General features: G+C 46.5%; 1 protein-coding gene across 1 annotated transcript in view; it reads left to right on the top strand.

Annotated features, from left to right (window-relative positions):
• The window catches only part of MAP3K14 (mitogen-activated protein kinase kinase kinase 14), a 38,242-nt gene extending 16,010 nt beyond the window's left edge, over window positions 1-22,232 (top strand). Inside the window, exons 6-16 of the mRNA XM_081166217.1 lie at window positions 2,074-2,211; window positions 5,009-5,138; window positions 6,092-6,223; window positions 7,398-7,502; window positions 9,321-9,484; window positions 10,545-10,695; window positions 12,243-12,551; window positions 14,876-14,982; window positions 15,940-16,084; window positions 16,947-17,047; window positions 18,656-22,232. Coding sequence (XP_081022343.1) covers window positions 2,074-2,211; window positions 5,009-5,138; window positions 6,092-6,223; window positions 7,398-7,502; window positions 9,321-9,484; window positions 10,545-10,695; window positions 12,243-12,551; window positions 14,876-14,982; window positions 15,940-16,084; window positions 16,947-17,047; window positions 18,656-18,820 — 1,647 coding nt within the window. The 3' untranslated portion in view covers window positions 18,821-22,232. The remainder of the gene's footprint in view (window positions 1-2,073; window positions 2,212-5,008; window positions 5,139-6,091; window positions 6,224-7,397; window positions 7,503-9,320; window positions 9,485-10,544; window positions 10,696-12,242; window positions 12,552-14,875; window positions 14,983-15,939; window positions 16,085-16,946; window positions 17,048-18,655) is intronic.
• Window positions 22,233-22,541: the final 309 nt, after the last annotated feature.

Genomic DNA, 22,541 nt, shown 5'->3' on the forward strand with positions numbered 1-22,541 from the left:
GGTGACCCATCTAACTTGGGTATGCCCACACAAGAGAATGTTTCCTATGAGGGGAAATCGAAGCATTTGAGGCTTTATAGATTGAAAAAGAAAAGGGGGGAAAAGATAGCTGAATTCAGAGAGTGATACAAGAGTTTGGAATTGTGACTGGTGTGGAGAGAGAACTTTGTTTGGCCCTCAGTAATATCAATGCACCCCTGAGTTGCTCAGTGAAATTGGTTGGTGCTAGATTTGGGATGGACAAAATGAAGTATTCATGGAACACACAGTGGGCTTCTAGAATTCATTAATGCACGATGTGGAGATGGCCACTTGGTTAAATAGTTTCCAAAAGAATTAGTCTAATTCACAGCTGTGTGATTTTAGGATTTAAACAATGCAGTGTATGCCTGAATAACACTTGCTAACAGGAACATCACTGGGGATGGCATTGCCTCTGGGCCTTGTTTGTAGGGTTCCCAAGATTACCTGGCTGTTAGAAGCTGGATGATGCCCTAGATGGACCTTTTGGTCTTACCTGGTCATGCAATATTCTTTACGTGCTTTAAAGCACTTTTAATTTTTAAAGGAAAGTTAGTGGGAACAGTTACTCAGAAAAGTTTAGAAATCTTTCCATGTGTGTGGGGTGGTGGTGGTATAAACTGCAGGAATCTGTCATTGCAAACAATTTGAGCAAGATCCTTTTCGTAGCTAGAAGGGAGCTGGATATTTATTTCCTCCAGTTGAAGGTGTGGTCTCTGATTCCTTTTTTAAAGACCTGTGTTGCTTTCTGAAAGGTACGGTTCCTCTGGGCATGTCTTCAGCAATTGAGCTAGAAGGTCTTTGGTTTTTAGCAGTGCATATTCTGTGCATTTGTCATCCACAAACCAGCCCAAAGGGGACTTGCTCCTCTGGTTTATTTCCTATGTATAAAATCAGTGTTCAACAAAATCATAGAGTTGGAAGGGACTTTGAGGATCATCTAGTCCAGTGGTTCTCAACCTGTGGGTCCCCAGATGTTGTTGGACTACAACTCCCATCATCCCTGAGCTCTGGCCTTGCTAGCCAGGGGTGATGGGAGTTGTAGTTAAACAACATCTGGGGACCCACAGGTTGAGAAAGGCTGATTCTAGTCCAACCCCCTGCAAGGCAGGTATATGCAGCTGTCCCATATGGGGATCAAACCTGCAACCTTGGCATTATCAGCACCACACTCCAACCAGCTGAGCTATGGGGGAAGGAAAGTGATCACATGGCATGAATACACAGCATTGGAACAATCCTTCTCCTGCATTCAATGGGCAAGCTTAGGGACAGATAGCAGACATCTCAAAATACTTTGGAAGCAGGGCTCCTCAAGAGTGGTTTTAAGGTACTGCATTTTGCGGGCTGTGGGGTGTGTTGAGCCTCCAGAAGGGTGTGACGCGCCATGCTGGTGTGGCAGGAAGATTCAGGGACAACCAGAAACAGTATTCACAGCTTTCTTCGAGAGCATTGGCTATTCTACCGTTCTCCATAACATATTGGTATGAACAGGGATTTTCAACTCATCATGAAAAAAGGAAACGCTTATTTGTGTTGGTGAGAAGATGAGAGTTTGTTTGTCTCAGATAAGACCTAACATAAATGAGATTAGCCAGCAAAAGCAAGCTTAAACCTCTCATTGAGCCTGTATGTAAGAGGCTTGTTTATAATTACATTTTTGGAATGACCCATAGTCTTAGTCTGCATAAAAGAGGTCCCATTATCATATTATAAAGTAGTTGTGTTCTGTGCTGTAGATTAAGCACTGCTTGGAGTTGTTTCCTTTTGTTTACCAATGTATTTCTTGTCAACGAAAAAGTTGGTGTGGCACGAGCAAATTTTTATCCTGAAAGTGTGGCCCGGAAAAAAGAGTTTGAGAACCACTGCTCCAGAACTTCTGGTGGAAGAGGGAAAACCTGTAGACGTTTGGCCAGTTTCTTGGGTTAAATGACTTTAGCTAAACAGGCTGGCTCGGAAGTGCCTATGTCCCTGTACCCCTGTCACTGCCATTGGCAGTTCTTCACGCTTCCCTTGACCCCTGTTCCTTATGCTGCTCTTGCCATCCCTCAGAAACTGAAAGCCGTGGATTATGAGTATCGCGAAGGCGTCCACTGGACCAAATGTCCAGGCTTGCTTGGCACAGGATCGTTTGGTGAAGTGTACAAAATGGAGGACAAGCAGACGGGCTTTCAGTGTGCTGCCAAAAAGGTATGCAAATGCCCCGAACCCAGTTCTGCCCGAGGCAAGGGAAAGCGAAATCAAAAGGGGAACTGAAAGCTCCTTTCCTTTCTGCTGGAGCTGCTGAGGGCTGGGGCTGGAGCAGTCGCTTTGCTGCAACTTGTTTGTGGCTGATCTCAAGGTCAAGGCGGAAGGCGTTGCCCTGGAGACACCGGGCGGTGGAATCTCCTGCCGTGCGTGGGTGTTGGGTGCAGCAAGCTATGTGGGGAGGGTTGCTCTTGCACAAAGTCCAAACTGATAGCCTTGATTTCTCTTGAGAGCAACTGGTGGCAGAGACAATATTTTAAAAGACAGAAGTGCTAAATAGCAGCAGCAGAGAATTCTCCACCCCCCCACCCGATAAGTTTGCTTTTTTGGTTTTGCATATTAAAATTTACATTCTTACCTTACATAGACTGGGATTCCCACAAATCCCTGGACTTCCTTCCTCCCCTGTGTGAGTCCCATTATTGAACCTTTTCTGCTGCATCTTTTTTTTTAAATAATCACCCCAATTTTTATATCTTTATATCATCCATAGTGCTCATTACATTACAAGTGTTATTGCAATCTCACTAATGATTTTAACTGTTTACAGTGCTCTCCAAAGTAAGTTTAAAGTTCCCCCCATACTTTATTAAAGTTTTGGTCTTCCTGATTTCTGATTTTTCTGGTCATTTTTGCCATTTCAGCACAGTCCATCAACTTAGTCTGCCATTCTTCTCCGATAGGGACTTTATCTTCTTTCCATCTCTGGGCTAGTAACATCTGTGCAGCTATCGTCGCATATTTAAACAGTCTTTTCTGTTTTCAGAGAATTCTTTATTCTGACGATTGAAGCTGTAATTTTCCTGCACAGTGTTCACAGAATAATAGAATCGTAGGGTTGGAAGGGAGCCCGGGGCCACCTAGTCCAATCTCCTGCAATTCAGGAATCCTGCCATAGATGTCCCTGGTGGGCTCGAACTGCCAACCTTTCGGTTAGCAGCCAGACGCACTGACCCATTGGGGTTGCAGGCAGGGCAGTGGTGGTGATTTGTAGGGGAATTCTTGCAGCAATTTGATTGTACGGCCCTCATATGATACTGGTGTAGCTTAGCTGACCTATTTGTCTCCTGTCCTTTCCACAATGCACGTGCTTCTCGGGTTATCTCCCATGCAGATACTCTCTAGACCCCAGGCTGTTCAGCTCCAGCCACAGAACTGCTTCGTTCATCTTCACATCGTGATCACTGCTGTTAACAGTGATCCAGAGAAGCCCAGCTGGGGAGCTCGGGTGACAGAGCTGCATTTCCCTGCTGTGCCTATATTTGGAGGCACTTCCAGTAGGCTGAAGTCTCCGATTATGTGCCTCCTCCTTACTCGATATATCCCTCCCCATTCTGAACTCTCCTCCTCCTCCTCCTTCCCCGCAGTCTCATGTTCCGATCTAAACCCACTTCGGCTATCGTTCAGCAGCCAAACACGCCAGTGACTCATATTTTCCTCCTTATCTTCAGCAAGCTCTGTGCTTGGCCAGACGATATACCATCTGCTTTCTCTTTAGCCCTACTCTTGGCCTTAGCTGCAATTGCTTAAAACACACACACACACACAACCAGGCTGCATTTTGAATGCTTGTGTTGAAGGGAAAAAAGTAACCTGATACTGCCTCAACATGTGCCATGAGACTCCCCTGTAGATTCCTCTTTGCTTGCCATTTTTGTGGCTCGGAGAGTTTATTATTTGCTACATCCCTGCAACAACAGTCTGGTGGGCTGGGGCACATCAGTCAGTGGACTTTAGCTCCACCGCCGCCACAGCCACCCTGCGCTCTCATGGTCAATGCTCACAGCCCTTTCTTTCCCTGGGCTCTCTTGATGGACGTGGGTGGTTCTGTGGTCTAAACCACTGAGCCTCTTGGGCTTGACAATCAGAAGGTTGACAGTTCAAATCCCTGCGATGGGGTGAGCACCCGTTGCTCGGTCCCAGCTCCTGCCAACCTAGCATTTTGAAAGCATGGCAGTGCAAGTAGATAAATAGGTACCACTGCGTCGGGAAGGTAAATGGCGTTTCCGTGTGCTCTGGCTTCCGTTACAGTGTCCCGTTGCACCAGAAGTGGTTTAGTCATGTTGGCCATATGACCCGGAAAGCTGTCTGTGGACAAAGGCCGGTTCCCTCGGCCTGAAAGCGAGATGAGCACCGCAACCCCATAGTCACCTTTGACTGGACTTAACTATCCATGGGACCTTGACCTTGACCTTTACCTTTGCCTTATGGTTTTCATGAACCCCTCTGTCATCTCGGCTCCTCCTTTCCCTGTCTCCAGGCTATCTCTGGCAGCTGTTTCCTCAAGTTCCGCATTTCAGGCCCTTGTCACCTGCGGCCTGCTTCCTTCTGCCAACCTGACTCTCCCTTAACTAACTTGTCGGCCATCTCCACCCACAACATACACACTTTTAGACCTCAGTAAGCCTTCTGTTTCCAGCTCTCCACCCCCAGAGGTAGACACCGTTGTTTTCTAATTAAAGTGGTACCTTGGCTCTCGAACGTAATCCATTCTGGGAGTCCATTCGACTCCCAAAACGGTTCGAAAACCAAGGCGTGGCTTCCAATTGGCTGCAGGAGCTTCCTGCACTCAAGCGTAAGCTGTGTCGGACGTTCAGCTTCTGAAAACGTTTGCAAACCATATCACTTCTGGGTTTGCAGTGTTTGGGAGCCAATTTGTTTGAGTACCAAGCCCTTCTGGAACCAAGGTACCACTGAACATAGAGTGAACCCTCCTGCCACCTTGCTCTCTTCAATCCAGGTGCGGGTCGAAAACTTCCGTGCAGAGGAGCTGGTGGCGTGCACTGGAGGGGTGCATGCCAAAGTCCTCCCGTTATACGGAGCGGTGAAGGAGGGCCTGTGGATTACTCTCTTCATGAAGCTAATGGAAGGTAGGTGTTCAAGAACAAGAGAAATGGACCCCTGTGTGAGCAGCAACAGCAGCGATTTGCAGCTTACTGCATGCACGGGCAAAGTACAGTGGTACCTCAGGTTACATACCCTTCAGGTTACAGACTCCGCTAACCCAGAAATAGTGCTTCAGGTTAAGAACTTTGCTTCAGGATGAGAACAGAAATCGTGCTCTGGCGGCGCGGTGGCAGCAGGAGGCCCCATTAGCTAAAGTGGTGCTTCAGGTTAAGAACAGTTTCAGGTTAAGAACGGACCTCCGGAATGAATTAAGTACTTAACCCGAGGTACCATTGTAATGAGACCTGGCATGGAAATAATTTGGGGGACCAGCGGAGCGGCTAAGCATGGTTAAGTTTCATCTGGCGAGTTCCACTATGACTATGTGCATGTCAGGGACTGGACAGAGGAGGAATGGTGGGAACCGCCTCCCCATCCTGGCCCTTCCAGAGAAGAGGACAGTATAGATTTACAACATTGGTTTGTGGGAGGTCATAACTCAGAGGCACATGAGGGGAAAAGCTGGGAAATAATGTGAGAGGAGCAGGAAGCAGCAGCAGGGTGGGGAGCGACAGCTGATGGACTCAGTATCTTTTGAAAGCATTCCAGACCCCCCCCTTCTCCCAGAACCCGGAGGGCATTGAAAGTAGCAGAGCAGAGAGCTCAGAGGCAGAAGGCACAGATCAGCCACCATATAATGAGAGAGATGGGGGGAGGGCTTCCACTCGGAGCAACACCATTACTCCTAGAGGGAGCATTTCTAATCCTCTCTATGTGGATATTGAATAAAAACTTGGTAAGAGCTTCTTGTCTATTACTGGCACCCTGCTTTGGGGGTGAAGATTGGATTCCCTGCAGCCTGACAGTGCACCACTTGTTAGAGGGAAAAGTGGGATACAGAGGGAATAAATAAAATAACAGCCATTCTTCCTTGCAGGTGGGTCCCTTGGCCAGCTCCTGAAGCAACGCGGTTACCTGCCGGAGGACCGAGCTCTTGATTATCTAGGCCAAGCGCTGGAAGGCCTGGAGTACCTTCATGCTCACAGCATTCTCCACGGAGATGTGAAAGGTACGTACCTTGTTGGTGAAGTGGCTTCTGGGTAGCAGAGAGCTGGCCTCCCCCCAGTGGATTGGCTCTCTTGCAGCTCTTGAGAGGGTGGAGAGCAGTGTTTTTACACGGTTCTCGCTGAGGTTTCCCACCCGTCTTTGGCTTTGCCATTTCTGACATGGTTGATAAGAATTCTCCGCCCCGCTAACAACACGTCGAGGAGAAGGATTTCTCGCATAGCCTAGCAGCGCTAGTTTCTGCTGCCGTGGAAGGTCGTGCGGAGGAAGAGTCAGTCCAGCGAGCTTCCGCTCCTGCTCCAAACAGCACAGATGAGACACGGGTTTCTCCTCTGAAAAAAGAACCAGGCCTTGTTGTTGCTCAAAGCATGAATCCTTCTTGTCCCTTACCTTTCCCGCCCCGACCTGGCCACAGTGATCCATGTGACGGTCATCTCCGGGCTTGACTACTGTAATTCGCTCTACGCGGGGCTGCCCTTGAAGCTGTCCCAGAAACTCCAGCGGGTGCAGAATGCAGCAGCGAGGCTCTGCCATGGGAGCATATTCACCCAGTGCTTTTCCAGCTGGATTGGCTCCCGGTGGAGTACAGGGTCAGATTTAAGGTGCTGGTTTTGACCTTTAAAGCCCTTCACGGCCTAGGACCCTCGTACCTACGGGACCGCCTCTCCTGGTATGCATCACGGAGAGCCTCAAGGTCCATAAATAGCAACACCCTAGTGGTCCCAGGCCCTAAGGAAGTTCGATTGGCTTCAACCAGAGCCAGGGCCTTTTCAACACTGGCTCCGGCCTGGTGGAACGCTCTGCCTCATGAGACCAGGGCCCTACAGGATCTGATTTCTTTCCGCAGGGCCTGTAAGACAGAGTTGTTCCCCCTGGCTTTGGCTTGGAGCCAATTTGATTCCCTCCCTCTCTTTCTTTTTCCTTTTTCCTTTCTCCTCCTGTGATGAGGCTGCATTTTAATATTTTAATGTTTCAATATTTTAATTGTATTTTAATCTTGTTTTTAAGTTGTATTCATTCAACTTGTTTTTATTATTGCTTGTAAGCCGCTCTGAGCCTGGCCTTGGCTGGGGAGGGTGGGGTATAAATAAATATTATTATTGTTATTATTATTATTATTATTGGGACGCGCCTGGATATTGATGGCAGGCAAACCATTGTGACCTTTTCCTTGCCAGCTGACAACATCCTCTTGTCCGGCGACAGAAGCCACGCTGTCCTCTGTGATTTTGGTCACGCAGCTCACCTTCACCCGGATGGCATGGGGAAGCATTTGATGACGGGTGAGTTACGGTCAGTTCAGCAAAAGGTTGATGATACGCCCCGAGCCTATGTTTAGGCTGCTTCGCATGCTTTCATTTAAATGCCCTTAGCCTGCCTTGTAATAAAAATCATGGAGGTGTGCCCGCTCTGCCCGCTGCCAGTCCCGCGTGAGATATGCCACCACCCAGCCTCTGCACCCCCCTCTACTTCCCCTGGCATTATATTTAGGCATCAATGGGGTTCTATGTAATCCGTGCTGAATAGATAAATTTCTGCGCCCAGGGGGGTCTTTATTCTGTGCCAAGAAGCCTAGGGGTTCGTAGTTTGTATAAATTATGCAAATTGAGTTTTTCTGCATAGTTTTATTTTGGTTTTGCCAGCCCCAAAAGGGCAAGGGCATTGAAGGCCCACCTCCCAAGCACTGATGATCTTACTCAGTCATCCCTCTAGCTTCTGAGATTTCAGAAGCAGTCATTATATGTATACTTTCAAACATAGATAATGGCTTTTCTTAAAATGAAACAAAGCAATAATGCTTAGCATTTATGTGTTGTTGTTTTGAATGTTCAAAGTGTCTTCCATGCCCTATGTTATTATAAAGCCGAGAACCAATCAAGTAGGGGTGGGATCCAGTGCTAGGTCTTATGGAGGAGACCATGGGTCACCAACCTTTTTGGACTAATGGGCGCTTTTCAGATTTTGAGAGTGCTGGGGTTGCCAGTCACAAAACAGCTGCATAACACAAACTTAGAGAGACATACACGCTTGACAGCCTTGTGTTTACCATGGGAAGTCAGCTATGTCCTGCTGGTAGAGATCATGGAATCCTGGCCCCCCAAATGGAAAACGAGCGAGGTCTCAACCCAAGAAGAATGGCAGCTTAAGTTGACAGAATATGCACAACTTCCAGATTTAACATACAGAATAAGAACAAGAAGAACATACGTTTCAAGAAAATTGGAAAACGTTAATTGAATATTTGGGAAATAATTGTATGCAGCTGAAAATGCTGGCAGCATTAAGATACATTCAACAGTGTAAACATGTTTTGATGGATACAGTAATGGAATACTGAATGGTACAGTTTTTGTAAAATATGCAGGGATTGATGATATGTAAAATGAACCATGGAAAGAGAAGAACGGAAGTCATTGATATCTTAAGGATGTAAAATGAGTATTTCAAATTGTAAAATAGAAAATTTAATAAATTTAATAAAAATAATTTTATTAAATTTTCAATTTTACAATATAAAACACTCATTTTACATCCTTATGACATATCTGTATCTATCTATCTAAGAGATCATGCAATCCTGATTACACACAAACATCTGTATCCTTGCAACATACCTGCCAGATAGATTAGGCCAAGATAGTGTGATTTGGCCAAGGGCTCCCTGTGTTTCATAAGTGAGCAGAGATTTTCGCCCAGATCCTCCACCCACTGTTGTCGCATAATAATAATAATAATAATAATAATAATAATAATAATATACCGCCCTATACCTGCAGGTCTTGGGGCGGTTCACAGGATGAAATCACAATATAAAAACACAAAACACATCAACCCAATACATTTAAAAAGGGCATTGGATGCCTGGTTAAAGAGGAATGTTTTTGCCTGGTGTCTAAAGGTGGATAATGAAGCACCAGGCGAGTCTCTCTGGGGAGAGCATTCCACAAACAAGGAGTCTAGTCCAGCCTCAAGTCTGCTATACTACCCCAGGTCTCCTGTTTGGGTCCAAACTGCTACCCTTTCCCCTTTAAGAACCGCCTGTGCATGGGCTGCTTCTGCACAAGACCTTAGAGAGCAGATCTCCTCCATTGCATTTCCAGGGGATTATGTTCCTGGCACAGAGACCCACCTGGCCCCCGAGGTGGTGATGGGGAAGCGCTGCGACTCCAAGGCAGACGTCTGGAGCAGCTGCTGCATGATGCTGCATCTCTTGAACGGCTGCCACCCCTGGACCCAATACTACAACCACCCTCTGTGCCTCAAGGTAAGTTTCATTTTCGCAGATGTGCAGGTGGGCTGGCCTGATTTAGTCGGGACGCATTGGCATTTGGAAGGACGAACTCCCTTCCATCTTCAGGTATGGTGTGCACGGCTGCTGATCCAGGAAAGGGTGTAGTGGAGGGGAAGAGGGATTGATGGATAAATAATAGAGAAAAACACTTTGGAGAGGTGAGCAGTGCCTTTCCTTGAAGGACCTCCCAGGTCTATCAATGGTGGAAGGATGTGGAAGAGGGCATTCCAGGGCACGGCTGTAACTTCCCTCTGGGGCTGCTTATGGCAAATGGTTTCTTCAGCTTCTCTGCAGTCTCACTGTGATGCTGTAGTTTTATCCGCCGTTCCTCTATAGTGGGTAGGTCTGTATCTTTTCATCTTTGTGCATAGTAACAGTCTCACCACTGTAATATATTGGAGGAATCTTCCATAGTCCTTTTCCAGATGTGTCCATTAACCCTAAAAGAAAGAGTTCTGGCTTACAGTTAATATTAACCTTTAAAATCTGCTGTATAGTCAAACCTCGGTTCCCAAATGCCTCCGTTTTGGAACGTTTTGGCTCCCGTAAACACCAAAAACCTGGTTTTTGTGTTCTGGTTTCCGAATGTTTTTCTGAAGCTGAACGTACGACGTGGCTTCCACTTGAGTGCAGGAAGCTCCTGCAGGCAATCGGAAGCCGCGCCTTGGTTGTTGAACATTCAGAAGCCGAAAGGGCTTCCGGAATGGATTACATTTGACAAGCAAGGTTTGACTGTGTCAGCGTACGTATTTGTATCCAATATTTTTCAGCCTTTTTACATGTCCACCACGGCATGGCAAAATGTCCCTTTGTGTCCTTGGCACTTCCAGCAAACATTTGAAATACATTTATACATTGCAAATAGTTTCTCAGGCGTAATAAACCAATGGTATATCACCTTCTATTAAAAAACGCTCTTTAGGATCATAACACCTTGGATGACCTGACCCGTCTAACAGACCTGCCTCCTTCTCCTCTGGTAGACATTGCCGCTTCTGACACCTGACGTTTCCCCACGTTTCCTGTATTCCAGATAGCCAAAGAGCCTCCTCCATTGAGAGAAATCCCACCCTCCTGCCACCCATCCACCGCCCATCTCATCAAGGCGGGTCTTGAGAAGGATCCGACCCAACGGGCCTCTGCAGCGGAGCTGAGGGTGAAAGCCTGTGAGGCCCTTGAAAAGGGTGAGGATTTCTTACAGCTATGGCAGATTACCAGAGCCCAACACCTCGCTGGCGACAAAAAGCTGCTTGCGACACGCGATGTGCTTTATTTGCTGCTGCCACTGCCAAATGCTTGCTGCGTTGGCTTTAATAGGACTACTTGGATGTTGGTGCTAGGCAGATCCGGTTCTTGTGCTGTGAGTTAGAATGATAATAATAATAATAATTTTTTATTTGTACCCCACATTCCCCGGCCAGAGCTGGGCTCAGAGCGGTTAGCATATAAATAAAATATGCATAAAAACAAGCAATCTATCAATTAAAATGTATCCCAAATAAATTAAAATTAAAGTTAAATCTGGACAAATGACAATCCGCAGGTTAAAATTGAAAGCAGTTAATACTTGCCAGGACCAACTGTTTCCACTGATATTCTAAGGACCTGTGAGTGGGCTGGGAAACCTCCTTTGTGCTTTGTGCTTGTTCTTATACAAAGAGAAAATGAGACTGAACCCTGACCAAAAGGCCTGGTGGAACAGCTCCATCTTGCAGGCCCTGCGGAAGGAGGTCAAATCTCGCAGGGCCCTGGTCTCTTGTGAGAGAGCGTTCCACCAGGCCGGGCCCACGGCTGAAAAGGCCCTGGCTCTGCTCGAGGCCAGTCTAATCTCCCTGGGGCCCAGAATCTTCAGGGTGTTGTTATTTGCAGACCGTCAGGTCCTCCATGGGGCATACCAGGAGAGGTGGTCCCCAAGTGTTGACATCATCAGTGAGTGAGGGTGGGTGTCCCCCATCAATCACATAACACTTGGGTTTTTGACTGTCCTTAAATCTTGAACCCACAGCTGAGGGTGTTCTGCACGTCAAGCATATTGGACCAATTCGGCAACCCTTGTTTCGCGCATTCCCGCCAGACAGCAGGGAGTGTGCCTTTATTTTTCAAAATGCTGTTCCCTGCCGTAACGAATCACAGGCAACTTTTACAACTTGGGCTTTCGGTGGTGTAGCGAACGGGAAGGCTGCTGTTTTGAGGCAGGTTAAAAAGACTGCCTTTGGCCAGGTACGGCAGCTACAACAGGTATAATTTAGCCACAGGAATTCCAGGCGTTTGTAACCTGTTTGCTTTAACACACTGTGTGTGGCAGGTGGGAAGAGCTGTGGGTGTAATTCTTGCCTTTCTACCGTAGGGTAACTTCTAAACACACACACAAACACACCTCCATCCAGAAAAGCCAGAGCCACCAGATGTCAAGGACAAATTGCAGCTAGGAAAAAAACACTTGGGGGTGAAACAGGACCAGGGAAGGGTGTGGCCTGGGGAGAGTTCCAGGGGCCAGGCAGAGAAATCTGGGGGCCTCATTTGGCCCTCAGACTTGAGGTCATACACACACACACCACACACTCCCTGCCGCTGGGTAAAGCTTCAAGTGATCATCTCATCAATGCATCCTTTTTCTTCACTTAAGGGCAGTCACCTGGGATTGAAAAGAAACGAAACCTTCTGGGTGATTCCCCTCCAGCAAGTGCTCCCCTCTCTTTCTTCTGACCTAACATTTCCCTTCTCTTTGCAGTGGGAGGCCTGAAGAGCCCCTGGAAAGGAGAATACAGACAACCCCGAAATCTACAGTTGGCCCCAGAGCCTAGTCTCCCAGACCCACCGCTGCCAATCCCAGAGCCTCCTGAATGCCACACACTCCCGCTTTCCCGCCATGGTCTGGCCGAGAAGGCGCAGTTCATCCCTCTGAGCACGTGCAAGGAACTAATGCAGCCGTGTGACTCCCTGCAGCTCTGCTTCCTGCCTCCTCTCAGCGCCAAGAGGGGCAGTTTGACAGACTGGAGAACCACGTCCTTTGAACTTGAGCTTCAGCAGCTGGAGTTTGGTAATGACCGAACTGCGCTTCTCGTCTTTCTCTCTGGAAATGTGCCTTTATTCGTCATCTTGCTCTCAAGTCTCCTGCCTAGCGAGTTCTTTGTGTGCAGCTCTGCTCCATCAGAGTTGAAGGGTTATATGTATAGGGCAGTACTACCTGCTTCCTATTGGTTAGTTGGAGGACCAGGCAAGGAAGGGGTATGTGCTTAAAAGATAAAAAGGAGGGATGGAATTACATCTACGCACAGCGCTGATGTATCTTGTGCCTGGGTGGTTGTAGCAGAATAGAAGGAAGCGTGGATAAGATGGGACATAGCGATTTAAAAGAACAAACCATCTCAGAACACTGAATATCTCCATTTTCAAGGTTAAAATGATAAATTGGGCTCCTTTTGGCTTAATGCAGGTATTGAAAAGGGAATCTTTGTTGAATTCCAATATCTTGTCAATGGCACATTGCTAAATTTTATTGAAGCGTGGGCAAGGGCTTTTCAGAAGGATAGGGTTCCTTCCCCATCTTGGTTCAGGTAGGAGAAGTGTTATCTGTACTTCTGCAGCTGCTCTTTATGCCCCATGTCATTTCCATTGCTTTCTTGATTTAGTTCAGCCCAACCTGCCGTGACTCATTTATTGCCATTTTGGGTTTAGGATGATTTGCATCTGGTGTAGCTGATTTCCACAGTGCCTTTTTTATATTGCTGGGATCATTGTTCTTGTCTTTCTCTGTACCTTTATGGAGCCTCACAGTGTATTGAGTCTTCTTTCAAATCCATGTAGAATAAATCCTATCATGATTTTTTAAATAAATACAGTTGTACCTTGGATCACGAACGCCTTGTGAGTCGAATGTTTAGGCTCTCGAACGCCACAAACCCGGAAGTGAGTGTTCCGGTTTGCGAATGTTCTTTGGAACATAAATGTCCGACGTGGCTTCTGATTGGCTGTAGCCGTGCTTTGGTTTCTGAATGTTTTGGAAGTCAAACGGACTTCCAGAATGGATTCTGCTCGACTTCCGAGGTACCACTGTATATGAAAAAGTACACTGAATAGGCTTCCATGAAGGAAACAGAATATGCTGCTGTTGTTTTAAAGCAGGCATAGGCAAACTCCAGCCCTCCAGATATTTGGGACTATAATTCCCATCATGCCTAGCTAACAGGACCAGTGGTCAGGGGTGATGGGAATTGTAGTCCCAAACATCTGGAGGGCTGGAGTTTGCCTGTGTCTGTTTTAAAACAAGCAATTTTTTTCATGGTTTGAACTTTGTGGACTCAGTCCTTGCACATAAGAATCATCTGGTTCATGGTTGAAGTATCTGTTACCACCGTAGTCTGATGTCTCCTAACATAAGTGGTGCCAAGCTGCTGTGAAAAGCAGCGTGGTGAGGCTGCAGTTTTAAGCAGAGAAGCTGTGTGGGGAGGGGTTGCTGAAACCTTCCTCCACCAACCATTTCCCCTCCAGATGGCCTTATATCTGGACTTTGATTCCTAGCTCAGTGCAGCTCATGTTCTGAACTGCCAGTTGTCGCTATAACACGTTGATTTTATTTATTGAGAGCCTTTCTCAGGTCTTTTGATGCAAGCTTATTGGTGAGGCGCTGTGTAAATGAGGCAACACCAAATGGGCTGACAGTGAGATACTGATTAGCAGGAGGAGCTTTTATGGAGCATTTGAAATGAGAAAGGCTGTGCTGAAGAGAGCAGGAGGTTAGGGAGTTAAATGGGGATTAAAATATGCACAGGATTTGTTTAAAACTGCATTGATTACTTGGCAAATGTGTTCCAAAATTAGTCAGATGTAGTTCTCTGAAAAGGGACGCGGGTGGCGCTGTGGGTAAAACCTCAGTGCCTAGGACTTGCCGATCGTATGGTCGGCGGTTCAAATCCCTGTGGCGGGATGAGCTCCCGTCTTTTGGTCCCTGCTCCTGCCCACCTAGCAGTTCGAAAGCACCCCTAAGTGCAAGTAGATAAATAGGTACCGCTTTATAGCGGGAAGGTAAACGGCGTTTCCGTGTGCTGCGCTGGTGCCGGTTCGCCAGAGCAGCTTCGTCACGCTGGCCACGTGACCCGGAAGTGTCTCCGGACAGCGCTGGCCCCCGGCCTCTTAAGTGAGATGGGCGCACAACCCTAGAGTCGGACACGACTGGCCCGTACGGGCAGGGGTACCTTTACCTTTTACCTTTTAGTTCTCTGAAAAATGGGGCAGAGCTGCATAGCACGACCCCACTTGTCACGGGGGGGTGGGGAGGAATCTGGAACTTGCTGAGTGCCAGGGGTGGTTGGGGGATGATCTTTTGGCCTCTGTTTTCATTGTAGCCTGTTTCCTTTCCCACAGAGCTGATTCGAAACAGTCTGTCTCAGCCCTTCTCTCTGGAGGAACAGGAGCAGATGCTGTTGTGCCTCAGTCTGGACAGTGCTCTCCCATCAGACGCCAGTGAGAAGGCAAGTGCATGAGGACAAGCAGGAGGGAGCCATAGGTGCTTGCATTGTGCCGGGATGTGGGTGACGCTGTGGTCTAAACCACTGAGCCTCTTGGGCTTGCCGATCAGAAGGTCGGCAGTTGGAATCCCCGCGACGGAGTGAGCTCCTGTTGCTCTGTCCCTGCTTCTGCCAACCTAGCAGTTTGAAAGCACACCAGTGCAAGTAGATAAATAGGTACCACTGTGGCGGGAAGGTAAACAGTGTTTCCATGCACTCTGGTTTCAGTCAGAGTGTTCCATTGCACCAGAAGCGGTTTGGCCATGCTGGCCACATGACCCGGAAAGCTGTCTGTGGACAAAGGCCGGCTCCCTCGGCCTGAAAGTGAGATGAGAGCCACACCACATAGTCGCCTTTGACTGGACTTAACCGTGCAGGGGTCCTTTACCTTTACCTTTTTCCTTGCATTGTGCCAATTACCTGATTTGGTCCCGGAAGCATCTCCTGCCTCTGAGCTGTGAAAACCTTTTAGCGTGTGGCCCAGAAAGAAATTGGGACGGGTGCCAGAGATTTCACTTCTTCTTGGTGTACATTTTAATGTATTTTTAATCTTTGTTGGAAGCTGCCCAGAGTGGCTGGGGTACAAATAAATTATTATTATTATTATTATTATTATTATTATTATTATTATTATTATTATTATTATTATTATTCAGGGCTCCCAGGTCCTTCTTGTGAGCTTCCTATAGATATTAGCAGGTGCCTCTTTTTCCTCTTCATACTGTTCCGGTAGTGAGAGAAGTGGCAGTTTCTAAGTCTTGTCCAGGTTTCCAGTCCTCTGGACATCTGGACATGCCTGGGAGTGGGGCTACCTGAAGTGAAGAAGTGACCCCCATACTGTGGGGCATTGGAAACTAGACCCGGCAGCCAACTGGTGTGCCTGCGGAAGATTGACATTGCTATTGCTTTCTGTTTCTCTAGGACTCATTGAAAACATCTCAGAGCCTGAAGGAAACCATGAGTTCTGGAGTGGGTTCGTGGAGCAGCCAGACAGATGGGCAGAGCAACAGCTGGAACAGCTGGCTGCATCTCAGCAGGAATACAGATATGCCCACCTACTTTGATGGTAGGTTCTGTTCTCGGCCCGTAAGGTAGTAAGCAAGCCAGAGGCCAAATGGCTTCTTCTGCATTTGCTTGCCGAAGGCACTATTGTGTTAAACCGTTCCATTTTGTGGTGTGTTTCATTGGCACATGAATTACTAATTGCTAATTAGACCATGTAATCATTACTAATAAACTAATAAACACTAGAATTGGGAGCAAAATTCGTTTTACATCGAATACCAGGATATAGTTGGCTGCCTTGCATTTCTCTTTTTTATGATTTTCAATTTTATACCTTTCAGTAATTTTACAATCATTCTGACATTTCCTTCCCCCTCTTTCTGCGGTTCCTTAAATTTATTTTTTTATATTTTCTGCACATTCCAAATGAACTTAACTTACTCATTTATTCATGTACTTCAAATATATACTCTTATAAAAAACTGCCGGTTATTACAATAATCTTGCCAATATTCTTACCTGTTTGCAGTTTATAATATTCCATATTGTAAATATTCCATAAACCATTTCCATTCTTTTCTAAAAAGTTTGTTACTTTGGTTTCTTGTTTTTCCAGTAAGCTTCGCCGTTTCTGCATATTCCATAAATTTTTGTAAAGACTACCTTGCATTTCTCAGTGCATTTTGCCATTGCTCTTATTAGAATGAAGTCTGATTGTTTGGGAAAGTGAGTTATTTGTTCGGGGCCCTTGCAATCTGCCAGTAGGTGAGCAAATCCCACCTGAAAATAGCGACAGCCAGGAAGCATCCTGATAGATTTATTTGGCATGATCTTTAATGGACCAGAAGCTGCTTTGTCAGATTTATAGAGTGTTATCTTCAGGTGGCAAGTAAATGCTTAGCTCTCTTATTTCTGCCTTCCAGGAGTGAAAATTGAGATCCGCTTGCTCAGCGGGGAAAGTCTCCACATCCGAGAGTTTCGTGGCGCCAAGGTGGGAGATGTAGCCATTGGAATCAGCAGCCAGGTGAGTTCTGCCCTGGTAGACCTCTCTCCTTTTGGAGGTGAGAAGTACTGCAAAATGGGGCTACAGTGGTACCTTAGTTCTCAAGCTTAATCCGTTCCGGAAGTCCGTTCCAAAACCAAAGTGTTCCCAAACCAAGGCGCGCTTTCCCATAGAAAGTAATGCAAAACGATTAATCCTTTCCAGACTTCTAAAAACAACCACTAAAACAGCAATTTAACATGAATTTTACTATCTTAACAAGACCATTGATCCATAAAATGAAAGCAATAATCAATGCATTGCACTATAAAATGAATAAGTCAGTATTGTAGATGATAAAAATTAAAATTATTTTTTTTTCTTACCTGTGCTGGTGATGGTCATTGTTTGGATGGGGGGCTTTTATCCATTTCTGCAGTCAATCTGGGTTCCACACAGCCACAAAAACGAATTAACCGAGAAAGCCACAAAAACAAAAATGCAAAATAAATAGCAAAAACAAAAGCGCCAAACTTAATACGTTCCAGAAGTCCGTTTGACCTCCGAAATGTTCAAAAACCAAGGTGCGGCTTCCGATTGGTGCAGGTGCCCCGGAAACAATAGCCAAAAGCCGCATCGGATGTTCGGCTTCTGAAAAATGTTTGAAAACTGGAACACTTACTTCTGGGTTTTCGGCATTTGAGTACCAAGTTATTTGAGAACCAAGGTACCACTGTATTTGGGAATGCCATCTTAATCTTTCTCCGCCTTGCAAGATATATTCTGGAGAAGTAAAGTCTAAGGATTAAACCCTTCACAAATCCAGAGCAGAGTCCCTAAGACAGTTGGGTGGCACTTTGTACGCCTCCTTCCAGCAACTCCTACAGCCCAGCTGTTGCCAGACTTATTGCTCTGCTTTCCTTTGGACTTTATCAGCGAGGCTGAGAGGGGGCGTCTTGTCATCAGCAACCCAGAACCTCCAAACACACTGCCCTGGTTTGCTCCCCAGGGAGGTTGCTTCAGTGCTGCTAGCGCAGTGGTCTGGCTCCACCCCTGGAGGCACACTCCATTGTCTCGGGGCAGAAAGATAATCAACATGGCCACTTTGCTCTTACTGAACTCTACTGTGGGCCCAGAAATACGCATGCAATGAATTTTTTGCGCATTCCCCCTTTAAATGCATGTGATGTGACTTCATTTCTTCCTCTGTCAACTAGAAATAAACGTGCAGTTACGATACAATACAATAATTTTTATTGTCATTGTCCCATACAGAACAACGGAATTGAAAAAATCTACATCAGACATTCAAAAACCAACAAGCCTGCTATCCCAGCCCGGTTAGCCCCCTAAAAACTATGATACCCCATAATTAAATACAATATACTCCCATAGAGACTACATTACACTGTGTTTAAAACCAAAATTGCATTTGGATAGAAACTGTTTCTCAGACGGCTAGTCCTAGTCTTTATAACCCTGTACCTTCTTCCCGAAGGCAGAAGCTGAAAGAGATCATTTCCGGGGTGCGCGCACTATCCTGTACTATCTGCAGCTTTCTTATGACACCTGGAAGCGTTGATTTGATCCAGTTGTTGCGGAGTCAGGCCCCTTCACCTTTTTGTGTGTGTGTGTGTTCTGCTTTCACAGATACCGGCCTCTGCTTTCAGCTTCTTTACCAAGGAAGGCCAACCCGTCCGCTGCGACATGGTGGTCCCTGATTTGGGCATCGAGCTTCAGTGCACCCTTGCTCCTGACAGCAGCTGTGGCTGGAGCTGGAGGGTCAAACATGGCCAACTAGAGAAGAAGCCTTAAGGGATGCTGTCTCTCCCCACGACACTCCTGTGATATCCCCCACGGAGCCAGATGTGGTATCTGCAGATAGCTGAGTGCTGAATATTGTTGGTGGTTGTAGGTTATAGGTTTGGTTCCTCACTGCTTCTCTGCCAGCCCTTGTGTGCAGCCAGGTTTATGGGCTGGGTGGCAGAAAAAACTGAATTATTGTGTCTGCGTTTATGAAACTGACCCAGAAGACTAGGAAGAACCTGATCTGCTGGGTTGCGGGCAGGCGGTCAATTTCTTAACCCAACCGCCTTCTACCAATCCCAAGGAAAATGGGAAGTTCTGATTTGCCCAGTGGGGCTTAGTAAAGTTCCCCAAACCCAGCAATGGGCTTAGAGGTGGGGAACCTCCTTGGAGACCAAGCACATCAGGTCACCTTGGCCAACTCACTTTCTCATCATCATTCGACACGGCACGCTTGTTGCCGTGCAAAAACTGTTGCCCTGAGCAGCTTGGAGGAATGTAGTCAGCAACACATATCTGATTCGCTTGGGAACTTCCTCAGCGAAACTGGTAGCATGCTGCACCTTCTGAGAAAGCTCAGAAATCTGTGGTGGAAGATTTGTCGTATTAAATTTCAGTTGCATGGCAATTTTCCTACCTATGCAATGGTCAGCCAGCTTTGGTTTTGTGCCCCATCCAGTGCCTATGGCAGCCCACCAGTGCTTTGATGATAAGAGCACCTGCTCTTGCTGCCTGCCTTGTGTGGCCAAAAACCTCAAAGGCCTTAATATGCCTGAGCCCTGTTTGGCTTGGTGAATCGCTACTTGGCCAAATTTTGGTGAGCTTAAAATTTCCAGGGGGGGATTCTTGCAGAAGTCCAGGCATCAAATTTCTCCAAGTGCCCCCTTTGGGGTGTTTGAGTGGAGTTTGCTGTGCTTGGCGTCAAAATGCAACCAGACTTGCATTCCAGCTCATGGAGAAATGCATGACAGGATGGGAAATCACTCGTGTGTTTCAGTTTGTTCATATAATCCGGACCTGTATTGTTTGTAACCCATCAAACCCAATACACCTTGGCAAACATGTACTGTAGCCAAACAGTTGCTTTGTAGGTTTTTGCAGCCCCTGGACAGGCAGCAAGAAGTAGGAAGTTTGATTTTTTTTTTTTGGCTTGGTGGGTCACCAATTGGGGGAGCCTGATATGCATCCCTTCATAGATATGTTTTCAGCTACAACCCCCATTGGTGATTGGTGAAGGCTGACACAGACATTTCAGGTGGGGCTCCTTATGTTTTAGGTTTTGGTTCCTTTTCTTTTTCTGCCCTAAATAGAGAGAACTGCATGTGTCTTAACAGAGCCAGGGCTATGCATGCTTACTCAGAAATAGCCCCACTGCTGTCAGTGGGACTTTACACCGAACTAATTGTGTACATAGGATTGCAGCCTTAGAAATCCAAACTCTATACCAGAAAAGTTTTAGGCAAAATGTAAACTTGAAATAAAGTAAGCAAATCAGTACAAGATATATGATTTTTTAAATATAAAAAAATTCTGTGTGCATATTGGCACGGTTGACCTTGTAGAATTTGGAGTGGCTTTATTCTGTGCCAGGTGATCTGGGTAAATGAATGAAAGTGACTAGATGAGGAACTTCATTAGGAGGGAAGTCCTCTTTCCTTGTTGGGTACAAGGATGTCCTGCTATGACAAAGCCTTGCCTGAAGCTTACTAAGCTATGAATCTGAATCCACTTCCTTGCTGAGCTTCCTGTCTGGAATACTAATGCCGCCTACAAAATGAAGGCTGGCTAATATCAACCCTACAGCCATGGCGCTGCAGGGATTGGAGACTAGAAGGCAGCCATTCTGGGATGGCTTTGGCCATTCTCAGGTGGCATAAAATGGTTTGGTTTTTTTCTTTTCTTTCGGAGCTACGGTTATTCTATCCCTTTTGGGTTGATTCTGCTGTCAGGCAAGGAAGCTGCCTCTTTCTAAACTCTCTGATGTAGGGTAGAAAAAATAAGAGGTGTGTTTTTAAAAAGGAAGGGCATCTTCATCCTTTTCCAAATCACCTGCTCCCCTAGAAGAGCTTCCTTTTCCCAAACCTCCCTTGGTGTACACGTGCCAAGAGGAAATATTTTACAACAAGCCACTTTAAAGGCCCACGTCGTTTCAGTCCAGCCTTCGTCGTGGTGTGCGTGGCAGCCAGTACAAAGGCATAAATTGCCATCAAGGCTGCGGTAAAATCAGCAAACCAAGGTTTACGGCTTTATTTTTACAGGGAAACGAATGGAACTGGTATGGGCGCCACCTGGTGTGTAGAAGAGGCACTGCATGAGCTTAGAAGGGGAAAGGCTGGGCAAAAGGAGTATGTTTTTGGTTGCTACCGAGTTAAATGGCAGGGAATTTACCATTTAGAAAAGGAAACAGGCAGGGAGGCCTACACTCCTAGCTCCTGTAGTAATCTCTTTGTCCCATTGCTCTTCTCTGCAGCACATTAGACCTACACCCTGCAAGCCTTATTCAGTTCTTGCATGCAGCTGCTGAAAGAGACAGTGGAGACAGGACAGTTTTGTTTTTTGAGAAGCAAATGTTCTTGCTCCCCATTTAGATTGGAGCTCATGTGCACTTAGTGGTCTCCACCAGCCCTGTGGCTTTACAGCCACCCATGGTCCTTCTAGTCTATACCATTTACTGCAGAAAGACCTTCTGGAGCAGAGGTGGGGAACTTGCGGTCCTCTAGATATTTTGGGAAATATTCTATCCTCCAGTGCTAGCCCCTGGGCTTCTGAGTGCTGTAGTTCAGCAATACAATCAGCACCACGGAAGCCTAGAGTGGGTAATATGAAAGCACTGATGCTTTGCCTTGCTTTCATTCATTCATTTCATATGTACTCTTTCCACTTGCTCTGCAAGTTTGCTTTAGGAAACGATCATTTTTTTCAGAGGGTTGGCTGGCTGGCTGTGCTGTACTTTGTTTTCAGAAGTTTGAACTGCGAGCTGAATAGCTGTGTTTTGCTCTGCAAGAACAAGACTCTGCAGTCTTTGTCTGCCCTTGATTTTGAAGAGGCAAAAGTATTTTTTGTGTGTAGGGGGGTGGTTCCTCAATTTGAAGGGGTGGGGAAAGTCCTGGGATATGATCACAGCCAGACTCCTCTAGACTCTTTGGTTCTTGTAGATCCAAGGGCTCCAGTGCAGGGAATGTTAGTTCCACTCAAATTGTTGACATCAGTGGGACAAAATAGTTTTTAAGATGGGCACATGCCCGCTTTTCTTTGGATTCAAGTCAGTTCTGCCAGTTGCCAGACCTATGCAATACTAACAGTGGCCTAAATCTGTTGGTACCTTCTTTTGCCTTTCTATAATGTTCCAGAACACCGTGATAATGTATGTATTGCTGTCGTGGAAATGAAGCAAAATCATGCCTTTTGGGGCAACAACTGACTTTTGTGGCGTTTTATTTTATTGAACAGTGTTGTGCATCTTGGGCAATTCTTGGTTTGGAGTGAGGTTGGTCTTAATGCTTCGGGTTTGTGGGTCCCGTGTCCCAGCCATTCCCCGTGTCCCAAAACCGCGCATGCCAAGTTGTTTCACCAAGTTTCTCAACAGGCATGGGATACACGACGGCAGCTGTTCTGCTGCCACTTAACTTACCCATCCATGCAGAGTCCAGCGAGAGTCACAAATGATATATGTGCAAGTCTGTGTGTATTCCTCCCCTCCCACCCACCCCCCAAATTAAAATGTCCAATG

This window comes from Podarcis bocagei (assembly GCF_964188305.1).
Source record: "Podarcis bocagei genome assembly, chromosome: 13".
Lineage (NCBI taxonomy): Eukaryota > Metazoa > Chordata > Lepidosauria > Squamata > Lacertidae > Podarcis > Podarcis bocagei.